The sequence below is a fragment of the Chiloscyllium plagiosum genome, unplaced genomic scaffold (assembly GCF_037043375.1).
Source record: "Chiloscyllium plagiosum isolate Xiang-an unplaced genomic scaffold, Cpla_swu_hap1 HiC_scaffold_43, whole genome shotgun sequence".
Taxonomy (NCBI): domain Eukaryota; kingdom Metazoa; phylum Chordata; class Chondrichthyes; order Orectolobiformes; family Hemiscylliidae; genus Chiloscyllium; species Chiloscyllium plagiosum.
The window spans coordinates 20,000,106-20,021,696 of NW_028270181.1; the positions used below are offsets into that span (position 1 = coordinate 20,000,106).

The 21,591-nt window shown below is 40.0% G+C and overlaps 1 protein-coding gene across 1 annotated transcript in view; it reads left to right on the plus strand.

The window, feature by feature from the left end:
• The first annotated feature begins 12,901 nt into the window (after positions 1-12,901).
• Positions 12,902-21,591, plus strand: part of LOC122541823 (stromal cell-derived factor 1-like) — a 32,803-nt gene continuing 24,113 nt past the window's right edge. The window contains exons 1-2 of the mRNA XM_043678846.2: positions 12,902-13,695; positions 20,798-20,915. Coding sequence (XP_043534781.1) covers positions 13,629-13,695; positions 20,798-20,915 — 185 coding nt within the window. The 5' untranslated portion in view covers positions 12,902-13,628. The remainder of the gene's footprint in view (positions 13,696-20,797; positions 20,916-21,591) is intronic.

The window sequence follows — 21,591 nt, forward strand, 5'->3', positions numbered from 1 at the left end:
AGTCTGGGGAGGGCAAACCATGTCCCCTTTATCCCATTGCCATATTTTTTGATTTTCTCAGGTAGCCATTTTGGCAGTTCCTGTAAAAGGGTAAGTACGTAAGTCATGGTGCGGAGGTGCTGATATTGGACTGGGGTGAACAAAGTTAATAATCATACAACACCAGGTCATAGTTCAACAATTCATCAGTTGTATGGCACTGTGATCTTTTGCTAAAAATTCTGTGTACTATAATTCTTCCTCAGTAGCTACCTGGCAAAGGAGCAGCACTCCGAAAGCTTGTACTTCCAAATAAACCTGTTGGACTATAACCTGGTATTGTGTGATTTTTAACTAAGTATCTAATGTAAGTGTGACGTTTTGGAACCAAGACACAGATAGTTGATAGAGTATTGGCTGACAGGTGGGTTGGGGATAGAGCATCAGGTAAATAAGGAGCTCAGTTAATAGGGTGCAGGATGACAAGGGAGATCAGGTAGTTAGATGGTATTTTCAGGATGAAATAGATGGTGTTTTCAGGGTGGGGTAGATGGTGTTTTCATAGTGGGTAAGTGATGTTTTCAGGATGAGTAGATGGCATTTTCAGGGTGGTTTAGATGGTGTTTTCAGGATGAGTAGATGGTGTTTTCACAGTGGGTAGGTGATGTTTTAAGGATGAATAGATGGTGTTTTCACAGTGGGTAGGTGGTGTTTTCAGGATGAGTAGATGGCATTTCCAGGGTGGTTTAGATGGTGTTTTCACAGTGGGTAGGTGGTGTTTTCAGGATGAGTAGATGGTGTTTTCATGGTGGTTAGGTGGTGTTTTCAGGATAAGTAGGTGCTGGGTCCAGCAGAACTGGGTTATTGGTTCCAGGGGTAGAGGTGGGTGTTAGGTTTAGGAGCCATTTTAAATCAGCAGTGGTGAAGGATAAACTGCTATTGAGCCTTAATGAGAACAGGTTACACAACATGAAGCTGCATTTTGCATCATAGCAATCAGTGCAAGTTACATTAACTAGTTGGGCACAATTATCAAAGATTATCAGGTATCAGAGATGACATGTCTGTCTCCATTGGGACCTCAGACTCAACTGTCCACTCAAGATTATGTGACTTCATCAGACAGTGCAGGGTTACCATAATTTCCAACAATTACCCTTTCAGGATTGGCATCTTATACAACAGCAGTGGTTTTGTACACTTGTCTGTTATTGATATGTAGCTCTATATGTATTGTGATGTTGTCCTTAGTTACTCTTGCTACTTTCACTACTCCTTAGGTTTCCTTTTCTCAAAACTGTAGTGTTCATGCCCGCAATGCAGTCATGATGGAGGCCATCTGGCCCATTGTGTCTTTGCCAGCTCTTTGAGAGGAGTTTTGTAGTCTAGTCCCACTCGCCTAATCTGTCTCCATGTCCGGTTTGCTTTTGAAATATATATCCGATTTTGCACTGAATGACATAACAATATTGTTGTGTGTTTCAAAATGCCAAAAGTTAAAAGGTTTAAACAAAAATACAATTTAGGGGGAGGTAGTGATGTAGTTGTAACATCGCTAACTACGTAATCCTGAACCTCAGGCTCATGCTCCGGGGACATGGCAGATGGTGAAATTTGAATTCAACAAATATCTGGAACTAAAAATTAACTAATGGTGACCAGGTAACTACTGTTGATTGTCGTACAAAACTACTTGGCTCACTAATGTCCTTCAGGGAAGGAAATCTGCTGTCATTACTTGATCTGGCCTATCTGTGACTCCAGACCCACAGCAATATGGTTGACTCTTAATTGACTCTCAAGGGCGGCACGGTGGCACAGTGGTTAGCACTGCTGCCTCACAGCGCCGGAGACCCGGGTTGAATTCCCACCTCAGGCGACTGACTGTGTGGAGTTTGCACATTCTCCCCGTGTCTGCGTGGGTTTCCTCCGGGTGCTCCGGTTTCCTCCCTCAGTCCAAAAAATGTGCAGGTCAGGTGAATTAGCCATGCTAAATTGCCATTAGTGTTAGGTGTAGGGGAATTGGTCTGGGTGGGTTGCGCTTCGGCGGGTTGGTGTGGACTTATTGGGCCGAAGGGCCTGTTTCCACACTGTAATCTAATCTAATCTAATTGATCTTTGAACTGGTCCTACAGAACCACTCATATGTTAGGGTAAAACTGGATGCTAGCCCAGCCAGCAAGGCCTACATCCTATTAATAAATTAAAAAACCTAATAATTTTGTTGATCAGTTTAAGATAAATCTGTGGTAAGATATCAAGGGCTATGATGAGGGAGTGGGAAAATGTGTTGAGATAGAAGATCAGCTATAACGTACTTCAATGCTGGAACATTGAAATGCCAATAGCCTACTGCTGCTGCTATGTCCTATTCCCTAAATGCGCCCAGATTCAAGAGTAGTGAGTTTATAAACAAGTAACAAAGTTCCAGACCAACGAGGAAATCCACACTGTTGTGATTACCGTGTAATATTGCCTCTGATTATGTATGTGCATTGTTCCTTTGTAGCTTTTGATAAGATGATTGTGCTTGTTGTGGGTTTTCTTTCCACTGAGATATTTTACCTGATGTAACAGTGATTGTGTTATACCATAAGAAGCTACACAGAGACATTGTGTTACTAAGATGCCAAAGTTAAAAATCACACAACACCAGGTTATAGTCCAACAGATTTAATTGGAAGCACACTAGCTTTCGGAGTGACGCTCCTTCATCAGGTGATAGTGGAGGGCTCGATCGTAACACAGAATTTATAGCAAAAATTTGCAGTCTGATGTAACTGAAATTATACATTGAAAAATTGATTGTCTCTTAAGCCTTTCATCTGTTAGAATACAGTGATAGTTTCACTTCTTTAATGTGTAAATCACAAAACCTTTTTTTTAAAAAGTTGCATTCTCGGGTTAGCTGTTAACAATGGTGATAGCTAGACAATATGTTGAAGGTGTTAGCCCCCTGTGTTCTCTGTCTATGACCTGATGTTTAGATTGATTCTAATCTAAAAAGTGAGATAACAGAGTTTTACATAAATTCATGCAGTTTTTGAGCTCAGAGTTCTACATGAATGTATGCAGTTTTTGAGCAAAGTGCAATGTAACTCTGCAAGTACAAATTCACCCCACAAAATATATGTGCGCATGTGGGTCTTTGTCTGTGTGTGTGTGTCTGTCTGGGGTGGGGGTTGTGAGTGTGAGAAAGTGTGTGTGTGTGTGTAGTGAGTGCAGAGTGTCTTAAGTCTGTGAGGGGGTGCATGTGTGAGTGTGTGAGTGTGGCCATTAGATGCCAAACAATGGGAAGTTTAGAGAAGTAATCCATCATGAGAATATGACCTTCCCCATGCACTGTCTTTGGGTCCGTTTCCGTATTCATTCAAGGAGTGGATAGAACACCTTGTGAATGTAGAGGCTTTCTCTGCTGCTGGGGTTCACATGCCTCACACACCTCGAATCATTGAATGTCCCAATTCACCAGTGTACACATTCACATGCCAGCCATCTTGTGTGTTCAGTACCCACGTACCTCTGGTGTAACACGAATAAGATATCATGCCGTAATGCTTTCAATATTAGGACTTTTTTTCCCTTGAAGATGACTAGATGATATATACCAAATGAATACAGTCAGGCCAACGCTTGGATAATGATCTTTTGCTGCTCTCGTAAGTATTCATCTTCGGCAGTTCCCGATTGCAACTGTTCACATTGGCTCTGGTCATCGTACAATCTTGGGAAAGTTTTGGAGATTAAGGAGCATCCTGATTCCTGATTTATATTTCACTTCAATCCTCAGAGACTGTTGGCTGATTTTGATTCCATCACTTGTTGGTTGGTTGGTTGTTCCACCACAGAGAGTGTGTGTGTGTGTGGTGAGAGAGAGAGAGAGAGAGAGACTGATTGTGTGTGTGTGTGTGTGTGTATGTGTGTATGTGAGAGAGAGTGTGTGTATGAGTGAGAGAGAGTGACTGTGTGTGTGTGAGTGAGAGAGAGAGTGACTGTGCGTGTGTGTGTGTGTTTGTGTGTGGTACAAATCTCATGAATTGTGACTATACCGAGGTCTGTGCGTACAATGTTCTGGCCACTGTTGGACCATTGGTATCAATCAGGAAGAAAATGTCTAGAAGCTAAGCTGAGCTTGCATTTTGTCAATGTAACTTGATTCTGCCAATACTCAGAAACAGGGATCTTATATACACTGCGAGATGGGCTCTCACTGACTGTACAATGTCTTTCAGGATGTATAGTGATAATAAACTTGCACTAACTCCTGTATCAATTATGGCTTTCAGTGTGTGTTGTAATAGCTGTAAAAGCTTCTGATCACATTACAATAACGACACGGTGTGTGAGGTTAACAATATGGGAACCGTGGTCATTTATTTGGAAATATTCCCATTGTTTAGTTCACTGGGTACCTCTTTGATGTGTTTGTTTTTGTGCAGCTTCTCAACACTTTGCCTGCTGCTGGTATCGGAACATTTTGTTTGCCACCTGTGTTGTGTTCTGGGGTCTGGCTTGTTGTTTCGATGCAGATTTCCGGCTCATGCCCAACATCTCTTGGTGTCACATGTTGCATTGATAGGAAGAAAGGCTGGACAGATTTCTGGGGAGATGTTAAAAAACATATCTATTATTGAGGTTGTGGCCTTGCCAATTGTAGTAATGTTAGCTACAATTAAAGCTCATGATTATTGTTGGCCTGTCACTATGGCTTCATCCTTACAAGCAGCACATCAATGTACGGCCCTTCTTTCCGAAAAGATCCTTTATTAAGATTTTAATTGGTGAGGTTGCAATGACTAACTCAAATGAGCTTCTCTGCCAGTTCCTCTTTCGAAGAGTCACACTCAAACCTTTTGCTATAGCATCATGCAACAAACTGATCAATAGACTCTGGAAGTTGCCAACTGTCCGATATGAGTTGGAGGCTGTTAGTCTCCATTAATCCTGAAGTTAATTCTTACCTTGAGCTGACCTTCAAGAAATTTCTGGCTATTTTTCTGAATCTGTACGAACATCGATGTATTAATTCTGTGAGATCTCTTCTTACTGACTACGAGCAAACTATCTTAAGGATTTAACAGTGGTCAACATTCAAATGTTGATGGGGACATTTTGACAGACTGATAGGTGTACCCCAACAGTTTTCCAAACATCACAGGAAAACAATCCTCCTTTGTATAACGGGGAAATTAGATTGGAGAAAATGCAATGGAATTTATTTTCTTGTACATCATAATTATACTGCCACAAGCTACTATATTTTAGCTGTGTTTAACAATATGCAAAGCTCAATGCAATTAAAAAGTGATTCCTGTGCATGGTACAAAATAAATTCTTTTTAAGGGTGAAGGCTGATTCAACAAATTCAATCACCATCTGTAGGTAATTATTGTAATTATAAATTAACCAGAGCATCCCCTTCTGAATCATACATACTTAACACAGGCCCCTCAGCTTGGTTGTGCCATTAACTGCAGACAGTTTGGTATTCTACCACTGACAACTTCACTCTGTCATTGTAACTCACACAGAAATTCTGACAAATATATCATTTTTATTCACAACTGAAAATTACTTCCACGGCTGTGTTTGCATGTCGCAGTGAATTTGTTCAGTTGATAGCTTGTATTAATATTAGGTATTTAATGTCTGAAGTGTAGTGTCTCGCGCTTCTACCCTAGGTGCTTACAACTTATTGGCAAAGCAGATTTAGGAAAATCAAATGGAAAAGAAAATACAAACACTCACATACACAAACTTATCCAAAGTCCTGTCCATGAATCATGGTGACTTTTCCTGCATTTTCTATACTTAGAAGATTTAATAGTATCTGTATCGATCCTGGACAATTTGACCTGTATGGTCTCTGCTAAAATTGTATATGTTCATGTAATGTAATATATCATAAACTATCTGTAAAATTTCCTGAAAATTCTCTTTCAGTGTAATTGGATGTTGACCATTGTCTTATGGCTGTGGGAATACAAAATAAACAGAAGGAAACCAGAAATATGAACAGGAGCAGGCCATTCGGCCCTTCAAACTCATTCCCCCGTCAATGAGATAATTTCTCCCCAGGAATTAGTTTGTTGAATCTGCATTTCACTTGCTCCATGGCAAGTATATCTTTCCTTGAATGAGGATATCAGATCCGTACACTCTGTGCCAAGTGTGGTTTCACCAAGGCTTTGTATAATATTGGAAAGTTGTTATTTTCCTTCCTATACTCAGCTCCTCTTGTAATAATGATGACCATAGCAATGTTGTGCTTCATTGCTGAATTAATTCCCCAAAGGAAGAGCATATTATGCTTCAGTTGAACAAAACCTTGGCGATCAGTCTTGCAGGACAAAATTATCAGTGCAGGGTGTATAGACTGATCTGTATTCCATTGAGTGAAAATGTAATGGGGTGATCTAATCAAGGTATTTAAATTGATAAAGGGATCTAATATTGTAACAGAAAGAAGTTCCTGCACTCATATGGTACCTTTTGCAATATCAATGTTTGAAATAACTCTACAGAGGCCGGTTTCCCATCATCAGTCAACCTTTATTTACATGGGTACAGTACATGGGCTCTGACCAGCCAGCTCATAGCCAGTCCCGAGAGTGAGGAGATTCCCTAAGACTCCTATTTACATCTGTCAGCCATGGGTCTCTGATTGCCCCAGCTTAACAGCCCCAATCAGGGAACTCATAGTCAATGAGAACCACCTAGCCAATCTCATTCCTATCGGAATAGTGTTCAGTCCCAGATAGCCAACCGGTGAAATACAGGAACTGGAGCCTAGCCTTTTCAGATGTCTAAGCTTTTAGAGAGAGGCACTAAGACGCGCTTCAAAACCGAACAACTACACTTTTCAGTCTGCTTGCATTTGTTTATTTAGCTTTGCTGTAACCACCTGATACATGCTCTGGCCATCACAATGGACTTCAATCTGGACCTCCTGGTAGGAACGCTACAACTATGCCACAAGGCTCTTGACTTATTGGAACACAGGTATATATACAATTAATACTCAGGATGTACCAATGTTTATTACAGCTGAGGAAATAATATGTTTTGGAGTGGAGTCATTGTCAGTAGATATATAAAAGCTATTTTTCTGGATCTAGATAAAAGGCGACCATCTGAAAGTTAGAACTCCCACAAAATGATGGAAATACTGGACAATTTGAAATTTCAATAGACAATAGACAATAGGTGCAGGAGTAGGCCATTCTGCCCTTCGAGCCTGCACCACCAGTCAATATGATCATGGCTGATCATCATTATTCAGTATCCTGTTCCTGCCTTATCTCCATAACCCTTGATTCCACAATCCTTGAGAGCTCTATCCAACTCTTTCTTAAATGAATCCAGAGACTGGGCCTCCACTGCCCTCTGGGGCAGAGCATTCCACACAGCCACCACTCTCTGGGTGAAGAAGTTTCTCCTTATCTCTGTCCTAAATGGTCTACCCCGTATTTTTAAGCTGTGTCCTCTGGTTCAGCACTCACCCATCAGCAGAAACATGTTTCCTGCCTCCAGCGTGTCCAATCCTTTAATAGTCTTATATGTCTCAATCAGATCCCCTCTCAGTCTTCTAAAATCAAGGGTATACAAGCCCAGTCGCTTCAGTCTTTCAGTGTAAGGTAATCCCGCCATTCCAGCAATTGACCTCGTGAACCTACGCTGCACTCCTTCAATAGCCAGAATGTCTTTCCTCAAATTTGGAGACCAGAACTGCACACAGTACTCCACGTGTGGTCTCACCAGGGCCCTGTACAAAGAGGCCCTGAACCTCTTTGTTTCTATACTCAATCCCTCTTGTTATGAAGGCCAGCATGCTATTAGCCTTCTTCACTACCTGCTGTACCTGCATGCTTACCTTCATTGACTGGTGTACAAGAACACCCAGATCTCTCTGTACTGCCCCTTTACCTAAATTGATTCCATTTAGGTAGTAATCTGCCTTCCTGTTCTCTCTCTCTCTCTTTCAGCATGGATATAGATAAATTAGTTAGGTGATGACATCAATGGCATCATCCACAATGTCCTCTAGCCCTACAACCCTCCTAGGTATTTAGACTCCTCCTCTTCTGACCTTTTAACCATCTCCAATTTTAATGGCCTCAGAGTTGATGGCCTGGTCTTCCCTTGTTGAAGATCCTGGGTCCATTTGCGTATTCATTAAACCGAGGTCTCTAATTAGGTTTCTGGTCATCTTTGGTAGGGGTAGGATCTTGCTGGGCTTTTGACAGGCAGCTGAAGAGTTGGTGAGAGACTCATGACATCCCTTTTCAGCTGGAAGTTTGGAAGGTGAAATAGTTCAAGCATGTCCCTGCTCACCTAATTAAACGCCTGTTGTCAAAGCTCATTACTGATGAAAGATTTCCCTCGTCCTCCCATCTTCTTGGTGTCATATTTTATTGGTAATACTCCTCGTAAGTTCCATAGAATATTTGATTACATTAAAGACGCAACAGGAATAGGCAATTTGCTGTTGATATAAATCAAAATCTCTTAATGTAGGGCTCAGCCACATCACCTCATTGAATAGGGGTGCAAATGACCTGCTTTTGTTCAATGATCCTTTACCGTTGTTGATTGTGAGGAAAAAAGAACATCTGGTTGACTAATGCCCTTTCAAGTCAAAAGTCCCACGTTACCAGGTTATAGTCCAATAGGTTTATTTAAAATCACAAGCTTTCAGAACACTGCTCCTTCGTCAGGTGAAATAACTATAACCTGGTGTTGTATGACTTTTGACTTTGTCCACCCTAGTCCAACACAGGCACCTCCACATAATGTCCTTTAGGAAAGGAAATCTGCCATAGTTACCTGGTATGTCCTACCTTTCACTCCAGACTCACAGCAATGTGGTTGACTATTAACTGTCCTCTGGGCATTAAGGATGGGCAATAAGTGCTGGTGTAGCCAGCGATACCCATGTACTATGACTGAATAAAATAATTCATAATTTAGGGTCAATTGTTCATCACTGGTCTTCAGTATAAAAGCTGAAAAAAAAACCCCAACTTAGATCACAGCAAAGGACAGCTTAGCAGGGATTATTTATACCCTTTAAGACCCACTGTCATTAACAACCGCTATGGCAGTCCCTCACCAAGAGAGTGTATTGTTAGGTGTCAGTCACTATTTGTAAAACCACCACTCAAAATGAAAAACAGGCCTCATGACAAATGCTACTATTTTAAACTGGAAAGGCAAGGCAAAGGGTCAAGTCTGAAAGTGCACTTTTCACATAAAAGGAGAGAAAATAAGGTAGAATGATCAGGTGACATCAAACTTGGTTTTAAAATCTTAGAATGAAGAATAGAGGGTGAGCGAGAAGTTGGAGATAGACAAGAACCAAAAATTTAGTTCAGTTCTTTAATCAGAAGTGTGAGGTCTGATTTGATCTAACGTTCAATTATACTATTTATCTTACTATCCGGTCTCCTCCTTAGATATTTGTCTTAATCTCTCTCATTAACTTGATTCTGTGTTAGCATTTTTGAGGCTGCTAGTGGTCTCTTTGGTAGAAGATACACTACTGAAGTAAATGAATTATGTTAAAATTGCAGGTCAAGCGTTTGCGAAAAAAAAACCGTTACATAATGAGTTAGTGTAGGATTCCCTAAAGAACGGGAGGGATAATTGTATTTTTGGAAAGGTCACTGCATTCTCAAAGAGCAAAACGTTTTGCCAAGTCAGAACTAATGTCTAATCATTATAAATTGTCTTTTTCCAGATTTAAAAATAAATGGAGTCTCTCCCATTGGGTCTTTTAACCCTTAATTCTCGTCATGGAAATATAACAACGAATTATGAAGTTTCAACATGTATTTTATGAAAGGATTTCCAACAAATTCATCAGGCAAAATGCAAAATAGGTATATATTGAATTGAAATTAGTGAGCCAGATGTGAAAGGGACCTTGATGTAATCCAATGCTGACAATCATCCTAAATTTCTCTTTGGGGACTGCAGCGAAAAGCAAGATTAACCCTTTTCACAACCAGAAATGTGAAGAATTCTCATTATTTTCAATTGGTATGAGTCCCGTGGGACAAATTTTAGGAATGGCCTTATTGGGTCATATTGATTAAAACTGTTATCATTACCTCAATGATAGTTTGGGTCATTGCAATGTTTATTCAGCTGTTTAAGAGAAAAACATTAGAAAATCATTGGAATAAAGAGATTTCCTGTCCCATTGTGATTAAATATAAATTATTTATCAGGCATATTTAGGTGGTGCAGATTCCCATTGCATTCTGCGACAGATTTATTTTCCAGCTTGACACCATAATGAAAGTATAAAAATCAAATCACAGTTTGGTTCCTGCAATATTATCACGATGAACTCCGATAAGAAGCCAAAAAACAGCCCCCTTTTTTATTCTGCAGCTGCCTTATAGGATTGAGTGAAGAATGTGCCTGTGAAAATGGGGGTGGGTATTAAATAAAGCAGGCGCCATGTGTTAAGAGAGCTGTTTCACAATTGAAACAACTGCAGTAACTCATGGCTAATGCTGTGATACTCTGTTTACTCTAAACCAGGGAAAGTTTTAAATAACAAGGCTACAATGGCCAGTAGTTTAAATGCGTTGAACAAGACTGTTTATTGAGTTGGTGGGTGATGAATAGGGCTTTGCATGAGAGGGCAACCATCATCTCTCACTTGTGTCCTGGGCTCGCACCAAACACAAGCCACCATTGTTGGTTCTGCTCTGGGCTTATAGGTGAAAGGTTGCGGGTTTGGATCTTACCAGGGCCCATTCTGAATTTGATCCTTTGGAGAATACTGAAGTGAACAGTGCTAATGTGGGTGGAAAGCAGGGTATCCAACACAAACATTATTCGTAAGACAACAGAAAAATGATATCATTTCAGGATTAAAAGAGGCCTAGAAATGGGATGAATACTCCTCCAAAGCAGATCAAACTTCTAGGACTCCATTATTCCCTTTATCTTTCAATTGTATCTCAACAAAAATAATGTTCTAATTTGACATATTATTTAAAACAATGGGCAGTTGTCCTAATATCTCCTTCCATAGCTCACTGCCAAATCTTATTTGATAGTCATTTCTTTGAAATGTTGTAGGACATTTTGATATGGTTAATGTGCTATATAATTGCATATTGCTGTTCTTATAAGTGTGAACAATAGTAGTTTATTGTCATTGAGGTGAAATGCAACTCATAGGTGACACACCTGCAAGACACACAATAAACATTTGGGAAGAAATATGCTTTCAGATAATGTTAAAGCTAATGCTTTCCTAATAGACACGGCACAATTTAGTTCACACTTGTGAGCAGTTGGAACAGTTTGCTAAAAACCTTTGTGCAGGGTTACAAGCAAAATCTAGAGACATTTTGTATGGGATTTTTAAAAAATTCTGCAATATAATGCCAACTTCCATGTCCATAAAATGTTTCCAATAGATTCATCACCAATTAGTGACTTTTGAAGTGAGGCCACTTTGATCATATGAGCTAAAGGGCCAGTCAATTTGTACACAGAATAATCAGCAAAGGAATTCAATGATTTTTAGGGATGTATACATTGGCCAGCATACTCCGAGAATTCACTGCTTTTCTTCAAACAATGTCATCCAAAATGCAAAATCCAAAATGCGGCGCGGTGGCTCAATGGTTAGCACTGCTGCCTCACAGCTCCAGGGTTCAATTCCCGCCTCGGGAAATGGTCTGCGTGGAGTTTGCACATTCACCCAGTGTCTGCGTGGGTTTCCCCCAGGTGCTCCAGTTTCCTCCCACAGTCCAAAGATGTGCAGGTTAGGTGAATTGGTCATGCTAAATTACCTGTAGTGTTAGGTGCTTGGGTAAAGTGTAGGGGAATGGTGCTGGATGGGTTGCTCTTCGGAGGGTCGGTGTGGACTGGTTAGGCTGAAGGGCCTGTTTCCACACTGTAGGTAATCTAATCTGAACAGATGGAAGGGGTCTTAGTTTAACATCTCATTGAAGAATTGCACCTCTGACAATGCACTACCTATTGTGATGAAAGCAATAAATACTGGCGATCACAGCGGGTCAGGCAGCATCCATGGAGAGAGAGCAAGCTAATATTTCGAGTCTAGATGACTCTTCATTCGAGCTTTGATGAAGAGTCATTTAGACTTGCAACATTTCCTTGCTCTCTCTCCTTGGATGCTGCCTGACCCGCTGGGATCTCCAGTATTTATTGCTTTCAGTACAGATTCCAGCATCTGCAGTGAACTGATGTCAGTTTAGATTAGATGGAAATGAGGCTTTAACCCATCAAATTCTCTTATCATTTTAAAACTTCAATCATATCATTTTTTAAAAATTCTATATTCAAGGGAATATAGATCAAGCAGTTCTCACAGTTTAACCTCAAAACAATGTACATTCATACAGCACCTATAGAGTGGGAAAACATCCTGAGTTGAATCACATTAACATAATCAGACAGAAATGGACAGTGATTTGGATAAATCGCATTTCAAGGCAAATCTTCACTGTCTCAAGGGAACCTTTCCATTTCACCAGCCCCCTGGTTCCTGTTGACTGTGATTTATGTTTGGTGGGGTTGCATAACTTGATTTGTTTTGCTGAGTCTTCAGTGCCTAACCAGAGGGAGGATGTTTCATCTTAAGTATCCGGGTTGAGTTTGTTAACCTATTTGATCGCCTGGACCCCTGGACTTGGACGTGGCCCAGCCTAATCAGTCAGGGTAACCTCCTCTGCCAGTCGAAGGACAACATTTAAAAAAGAAAGGCTGTTTTCAAAACAATGACGCAAATAAAATTTTGATTAATAACTGAAATGAGCAGTTATAGTTATATAATGGAAGCAATCAGTTAATCTTCATTCAAGCGGACAGTTATAGCTTGTTATATGAACACTATTATCAGCCTGTGTCTCTGTGCTGCATGCAGATCCTTGGATACTTTCTCGCCATTTGAATGGAATAAAATGAATTAACTTTGCTTTTTAAATGTTTGCAAAACTGAAGAAAAACCTATAGCTGCTGGAGAGGAGAGTTTATTTAATTTGACTGGGCTGCTTTCTTCAACAATAGAATCTACTTTCTTCCTTCATGCACTGATGTCTGACAGATAACACCTTCAATAGCAGCAGAGCTATGGTATCTGTCCTTTGTAGTAACTCTGCTATCTGGTCCGCAGTACATACCAGTGCTGAGTCCAGAGTAGGCCTGATAGAGTGATATATCTGAATTCCTCATCATTTGGGAATATAATAAATGGATTTACAGAGCTTATCCCGAGCCTGAAGACACAGTTTGGATGTGAACTATTGCTCTTCTTCACTCGAATGCATTGATTGTCAAGGTTCTTTTGTGGATGAGTGCAGCTAAAAAAGGGACCAACCTATCAGATTATCACAGGACATTGTCCAGCCTTACATTTCTTCAGCCTTATTTGACTGGAGCTGAATCTATTCCAGTTATTGGGAAAGAAGTGCAGCTTTAATCACCTTGCCAGTTTGTGATAAACTACCATCCTGGGTATTCCCTCTTCAACCAATAAAAAGTTGGGACGGGGGTGGACTCTTTCCAACTGCGGAGTTACATTTAGCTGGAAATAATTTGAATTTGGGATCTCTGAATCTGTGCTGGTTGTGCTGTGCAAACCTCTCCAAACACCCAACATGAATGGGAGAAGTTCCATATTAATTGCCCTTCTGATTGGGATAACCTGCATCAATTGGTCTTGGGGTAAGTGACAATTACTTAGTTAACTGTTGACATGTATATTACAGCAAGAACCTAACTTTTAGCTCTTCATTACACATTTCTGCTCAGTATTATCTGGAGAGTGGATCAAAAAATGTGTTTTATTGTAAAAAGAAGCAGTTAATGAGAAACAAATGGGTAGCTTTGAAATGACACCAAAGCAAAAAAAAAGTGAAGCTTCTTATTGTAATGTTGTTTCTGCATTTCTCGCACTTTATTGTGTGTGCACACAGGTTTAGTTCAGCTTGCAACCGTCAGGAATGAAAGTATTTTTCAAAAAAACTTACAACTCTGCTGCGGGTCTGACTTTGCTCTTCAGCCTTTCATGAAGTTAATAAGCTGCAGAAAAGGGGGTACAGATCCATTTCACACCCACATTTAGATAATGCTTGATATTTATTCAATCTCTAATATTCTAGACTTCACTGCATTCTCTGAATGACATGTTAAATTATCATCACACAAAGATAATTTAGTTCTTGTTATATTTTGGACTTTTAAATAAAATTGTACCCCAATTTTTTTAAAAAAACCTATGCTTTAATAATTATCTGCCATTTGAATTACATTATAGCAAATTGCAAGCCTGGGCTAATGGACAGATAATCACAGTCAGAGATAAAGTGTTTTTTTTATTTATAATGAAACCATTTATGGCTGTTGAAGTAAAGATTCTCTTCCAGCTGAATAACCTTCAGAACAGTTTGTTCCTAAAGTGTATTTTAATTACACGTCTTGGCCATTATGACAATGCCATAGACACAGGGATTGTCTAACCATTTGCAGTGGCGTGAGACATCAAATTGGGTGGCAATGAAGCATATCTTCTGCATACTGCCTCCACACTGCCCCTTTTTAGACTAATCTCTTTATTGGATCACTATCCTCGAAAGTGTTGAAGAGGTTTTGTCTATTTAAGATCTTTTCCATCTTTTAAAAATAAACAAACAAGCAGTCAACTCATCTTCAATTAAAACTGACATGAAGGTTGCTATGAGCTGAGAAGCAACTTAAAGTTCAACACTTTTTCCAAACTTTAGATATGATTTGTTAGTCCCTTTAATGATAGATGGACAATTTCATGAGTCCACCCCGGTGTCTCAGCCCAGGGTTGCAATTTGTATTGACAACAAGCAATAACCTCATAAAATGACCCCTGAGAGGTAGGCAGAGACCTGTAAGTAGTTACATCAGCTTAAACATTGTACAAGTAGCAAATAAATTGAGTCGAAAGAGGTCAATATCATTTCACATCAAGCTTCTTTTTAATGTGTCAAATCATTATGTTCAAGTTAACAACTCTATAAATTTTAGAGGCAGCTTCTAAAATTGATTCTGGCAAGCTGCTTGCAGCTACTGAGAGATTATCCCCCTTGTGTGAAATGCATCATTGTCACTTGACATGTTAGTTGTTCTTGTTGGTTGCAGTTTTGAGACGGTTTCAAGTCTCTGACTAAACAGAACAATGGATGTGACCGGCCATCTGGACTCTCAAAGTTGCGCCCAAGTGAGCTGGATGTCTTGCGATATCTGAGTCTGCCTGCACTGTGTGCTGTGAACATTGGCGGCTGATATTGTCTGCTCATCTGTCTCCTTCGGGAGAAATATCAGCCCAAGACTATCTCTCTCTCTCTTTGACTCTAACTGCTCTTCCCTCCACCTTGGAAGATCCAAGTATCGAATAGACTGACTCCTCCTGAGTATACCCAAGTACTGAGGCAGTTAATTCATTCTGTTTGAACTTGACACGTTACGAGAAAACTGAACTTATTAGGAAAACTCTCCCGGTTTTGGATGCATGGGATTTCCAGGGCTCAGTGAATATTTGGAAAGTTGTCCATTTTGAAGTTAGCATCTGTAAACCTGCTAGATTTTCCTTCTCATAAGCCAGTGGAATGAAAATTCAGTGGATTAAATTTACATGCATGGATTCCAATCCATGAGATTTCCCAAATTCATAAAAATCAGGTGATTGAGAATAACACAGAGCCAGGAAAATGCCTCTTATTTTTTCACTTGGATTCCTAGTCATTGTAATGTAGAATTTGCAGCATTGTAAAATCTGAGGATAGGGCTGTTCAAGTTGCTATGCACCGTACATGTTTTAGGGTATCACATCAGGCAACCTCTGTCAGAGGTCTAGGATGAATTTTAAAAATGAATTAACTACCTACAGCAGTTACCATACTCTTCTGCAATCCTTTGTGTTTACAATGCCACTTGGCAATGGACAATATATTTGCAAAAATAAGTTTTCAGACAATTGCAAAAGGCCAACATGCTTTCACAAGAGAGAAATAAAGCAAAACCCAAGGTTTCCACTGCAATGAAAAACAGAACTAAATTTCCTCAGCCACTCCAAATGTGTTGAAAAGGCAGGAAATGTTTCTGATAGGAACAAATGCTGGAAGCTGTGCTGAAAACAAAAATGCTAGAGATCACAGCGAGTAAGGCAGCATCCATGGAGAGAAAGCAAGCAAATATTTCGAGTCTAGGTGACTCTGCTGTATTTCTGATGTATGTCACACCTCAGAATCCTCCCTCTGTATTATTCAAGATAATTCTTTCCTGCTCCTTCTGATCCTTTATCCATTTAGTCCTGAAGGTGATGCCCTACCTGTCAGGCAGCACTCCAATATCTCATCAAAGTGCCATCTTCTTTGTAGAAAACTGCACAATGTGGGTCAGCAAGTTATGACACCATGGGAAGACATTAGATCTGAGAGAAGCTTGCAGTGTAGAGACACATTCCCTACAAAGATCAATGAATCATCCTCATGGCCAATTATTTTTCCCCTTCCATATTTCAGTTATACACACAGCTGATAGCACCATTGGCTCAGTATCATAATAGGAGAAAGTGAGGTCTGCAGATGCTGGAGATCAGAGCTGGAAATGTGTTGCTGGAAAAGCGCAGCAGGTCAGGCAGCATCCAGGGAACAGGAGAATCGACGTTTCGGGCATAAGCCCTTCTTCCTGAAGAAGGGCTTATGCCTGAAACGTCGATTCTCCTGTTCCCTGGATGCTGCCTGACCTGCTGCGCTTTTCCAGCAACACATTTCCAGCTCAGTATCATAATACCTGGTTAAGTTGACCTGTTATTAAAATATTAAGACATTGTTTTAAAGAGAATATGAACAATGGGAAAGACTGTACCTTCAGACTATGCACATCAATTATCCCACTCTTCTTGATGCAAAACACTTTAATGAGATAATGTTGGGCTAACATCATCAACTTCTGAAACGGAGAGGTAGAGAAGAAGGTGGTAGGAAAGGGCTATTTTCGCACATTGTGAGAATGTGACCGAAATTCTTTTAAAATTTAAATAGATTGATGCTGACATGGACGTGACAAATGCAATGAGCTGGTAATATGTGGTCCTTCTTTTGTCTTGTACAATCAATTAGTTATAGTGATTTAAGGTCAGGAACCAATCTATCCCATAATGAAACAGATATTGAGTCTCTCTGAATGTGCAGTAGTTTACATATCACAAACTGACTTGAAGTCCATATATAACATCAGTGCATATATAACACCAAGTCTTTCACAAGATCTCGCCTTTGAATTGCTGCCAAAAGGAGGTACAGTGTGAATCTGTGGAAATTCTGTCCACCTGTCTTCAGAGCGCTCGTGCTTCTATACATCAGATATCTGCATCTGTTTCACTCCTTCCCAACACGGCAAAGTCCAATTTAACTGCAAACACTCAAATTGCATGTTTACACAAAAAAAAGTTGTGTTAAAGAGTAGATCGACCATCCCTCACATTGGTTCAGTTCGCGTGATTGAGCCCTCAGGGTCTTGGGTTCAATCAACCTTCACCATCAGGGTGGCTGATGGCAGTGTCTGAATAGCTGTTCTTGATCACCATTCGGAAAAAAAAACATGTGTGAGAAAGATCAGATGATGTTAAGATTGGATTGACCTGTAATTCTCTGGGATCACACTGAAGCAGGCTGACATTCCTCACTGATTTCCAACATCAGGAATCCTTACTGTTAGTGTCCATTATGCCAACTGTATAATAATTGATTCTCCTGAAGTGTTTTATTATCAACATATATGTTATCATGAGGAATATTATAAAATCTTACTGAAAGAATACTGCAATTTCAAAAATCTTCACTGGGCTCATAATATTTAGTTTATTCTGTCTTATGTCACATGCAATCTTAAAAATGTGTGAGAAATAATTCTTTGGAGCATCATGAATCTTGTTTGCAACCCAGATGTCCTGCAAACTTGCCAAGGCTGTGTGTGGCTTAAGGAGAACAAAAGGAAATTTATAATTTTATGACATTTATTGCCAATATTTGTCATGTAAGCTATGCAAATGCTTAATATTAATTCTTTGCAGTCTGCTTGGAGACAATGGTATAAATGAACACCATCGGTGACCAGCAGAACACTCAGGAATTCTTTGCTCGGCCATGAATATATACAAATTGGACACTCTGAGTTGGAATAATGATGTGGCAAAGATGGTCACACAGGTGAAGGACTGCTGCATAAAGGGTTAACTGTTACTACATCGTATTTGCGCATTTATGTACATTTCATGTTCCATTAAGATGAAATGTTTACTGCTTAAAGTTGGGCCTCTGAAAAGGGACGGTGATAAATTAGGGTTTGATTTTAGTCTCTGGGCTCCTTTCCAGGGGAGCGTACAAGGACTGCCAGAAAATTTACAAACCAAGCCCTTAACACAATCATTCAGGACTGACCTGCAACATAATCCCTAGGGTAATTTAAACTTGGTTTGCAACTGATAATGAGCAGTGATTTAAAGCATTCTGGCAGATCATGAAAAATTCAGCTATAATTACTTTCAACAGCATATTGAATTCCAATTGTTGGGGTGAACTTTATCTTTGAGTAATGGTAGCATCCCTTCCTCATCCATCTGTATCTCATATACGAAGGCAAAGTAACATTGCATTGTTCTCTCACATAAGCTTTTCAAAATATACTCCAAATGTTTAGCTCCTGTTGGAGATATTGATGGATTGCCAAAGCTCTTTGGAAGTTGATCTGGCAAAACATCAAAACTAGTATGTTGATTAGCAACATGCAAATGATCCTTCAGCTGCCATGTCTCCCTTTTCCAGTATCAACGTTAGGACCTAAAATGAGATTAATTCAGAGGTTCCTCTGTTTAAATAAGAGCCCATCGGGTGGCCATCTGGTCATTATAGAATGGGAACTGCACAGCAACATGGAGCAAGCAGAATGAATCAACTGGTGATTGAACTGGTCACTAATGTCCACTTACAACACATTCAAACCCCCAGTGACTATAGTTTCCATGGGCAGGGGTTGAGGCAGAAGATGCAGGAAAACCCCATGCTCTCCTCCAAATCACTCAACACTTTTGAGTTAGAACTGTGTCATTGTTCCATTGTGCCATTAGGTCTAAAACTTGGAAATGCCTAACAGGACAGTGAGTGTGCCTACTCCACATTGAATGCAGAGTTTCAAGAAGGTGCCTCACTAACATCTTTAAGGCAATGACGGGAGGTGGGGTTCCATGTCACTGGATTAGTAACCCAGTATCTGGATTAATGCTGAATGGGCATGGGTTTGAATGGCAGCTAGTGTAATTTGAATTAAATAAACAATTGGAATGAAGAGCTAGCCTATTGGTGACCACGTGGACACTATCACTTGTTGTAAAAACCATCTAGTTCATTAATGCCCTTGAGGGTAGGAAATCTATTGTCTTTATCTGCTCTGGCCTAGATGTAACTCCAGACACACAGCGATGTGGATGATTCTTAATGCCCTTCGGACAATAAATGTGGACTGTCCAGTCAATGCTGAGAATAACTGAAAAAAAGACAGGAAGCAAGTGCTTTGATATCCTGTAACAACTCCTTCTGAACTTTATTGCTTAACTACCACTATTAAAACTTTAACTGACTGTTCATCTGATTTGTTGTTTGTGGGATCTTGCAGTCCATAAATTGACTGTGGGAGGTCATATGGCACAATTGGTAATGCCCCTGCCTCTGAACTAGAGGCTCCAGTCCAGAACTTGACGACCACAGACAGTGTATAACAATGTGGTCGAGCAATTAGTTAACAATTGGTAATCAGCAACAAGCTCACGGTCTCTGGAAAGAGGGGGCATCTCCTCATCAGCAAAAAGCACATGAGATCCTCAGTGATAACTTCATGTGATAACTCACCTCCCCAAGTGAAAAGACAGGCTGAACTATGTGGGGAGTGGACTCCTTGTTTTGAAGGTTTGCCACCTTTTTCTGCATAACAAGAGTTGCTGCACTTCAGTTATTCATAGGTGGCATAATGCTTTGAAATAACTTGAGGATGTGAAATGTTTCCCAATTCACAGAAAAGGAGTGTATGGTATCCAATTCAGAGGAAAGGGAGGGCTGGGTTAAAATAACTCTGCAATTAGTAGATATTCCTTCTTAAAAGCTGTCCTGTATGTTGGATAATATTTTGAAAATACCTCACCACTTTAGAGAAAAGGAAGCGCTTTCTCATTTTAAAAATAATATCCAACTTACTTCAAAGCTATCATAACAATTATTGAAATGATTCATTACATTTGTTTTTCTTTCATTATTATTAGTGCACAATGTTATATATTTCTTAAAATTATTATGTGTTTCTTTATAATGTCCTCTAAATTCATTCAATAAAATTTCCACTTCATAAACTGCTGGTTTAAATCTTCGATTTAACTTTACATCCAAAAAGGTGGAGCAAATAACATTTTATCACAGTGTTTAATCTCACTATGAATTGAAATAAGTGTTTTAAGTTAACCTTGAGTTCACTGTATATTCAGGACATCAGGAGAGATGTTACTTGTTCTTGATGGAATCAGGCACAATCACGAAAGTGCTTTTGATATAATGCACTAGTCTGGCCATGAAGAGAGTGCTTTGGTCCTGAAGTGCATATGACAGTTTATAATAGATGTAAGGGGAAGGTTTCCACTCTACAACATTTGTACCAGAATTGTAAGTGTCGTGTTTTAGAACAGCGTTTGTGCCCATTCTTTCACTAGCATTGTCTTTTTCCCTCTCACTCTTGTTTTCTGACTCCCCAGAAAAGCCATCATCCATAATTAACAGATGCAAGTGCAGAGGAGGCACAACTCGACTGAGCCCAAACAGCATTCAGAAACTGATGATTCTGCCGATTCCAAACTGCCCCCTGCAAATCATGTGAGTTCTTCCGATCTGGTATCTTACATTTACATCCATCTTGATTGCGGCTCTCTTTAAGTAAAAAAATGTTCTCAATGTTCTGTTTTGTCGTGACTCTTCCTGCTCCTGGTTGGTTTTGATAGTGTGCTGTCTGGAGGTAACATCTGCCCTCATCAGCCATCCAGATGTGGGGAGATGAGAGTGTATTGGTGACGGCTCTGGGGCCATCACATCAGCTAGTAGCATTTGAACTTAGTGAACTACATCTGTTCAGAGTCATAGAGATGTACAGTGCCAAAACGAACCCTTTGGTCCAATTTGTCCACACCGACCAGATATCTTACATTAATCACATTCCATTTGGCCCATATCCCTCTAAACCTTCCTATTCATATACCTATCCAGATGCCTTTTAAATGTAATTGTACCAGCCTCCACTACTTCCTCTGGCAACTCATTCCAGACACGCACCACCCTCTGTGTGAAAAAGCTACCCCTCAGGTTATTTTTAAATCTTTTCCATCTCACCTTAAACCTATACTCTCTAATTGTGGACTCCCTCATCCTGGGGAAAAGACCTTGTCTATTTCTTCTGTCCATGACCCTCATGATTTTATGAACCTCTGTAAGGTCATCCCTCAGCCTCCGACGCTCCAGGGAAAATAGCCCCAGCCTATTCAGCCTCTCCCTATCA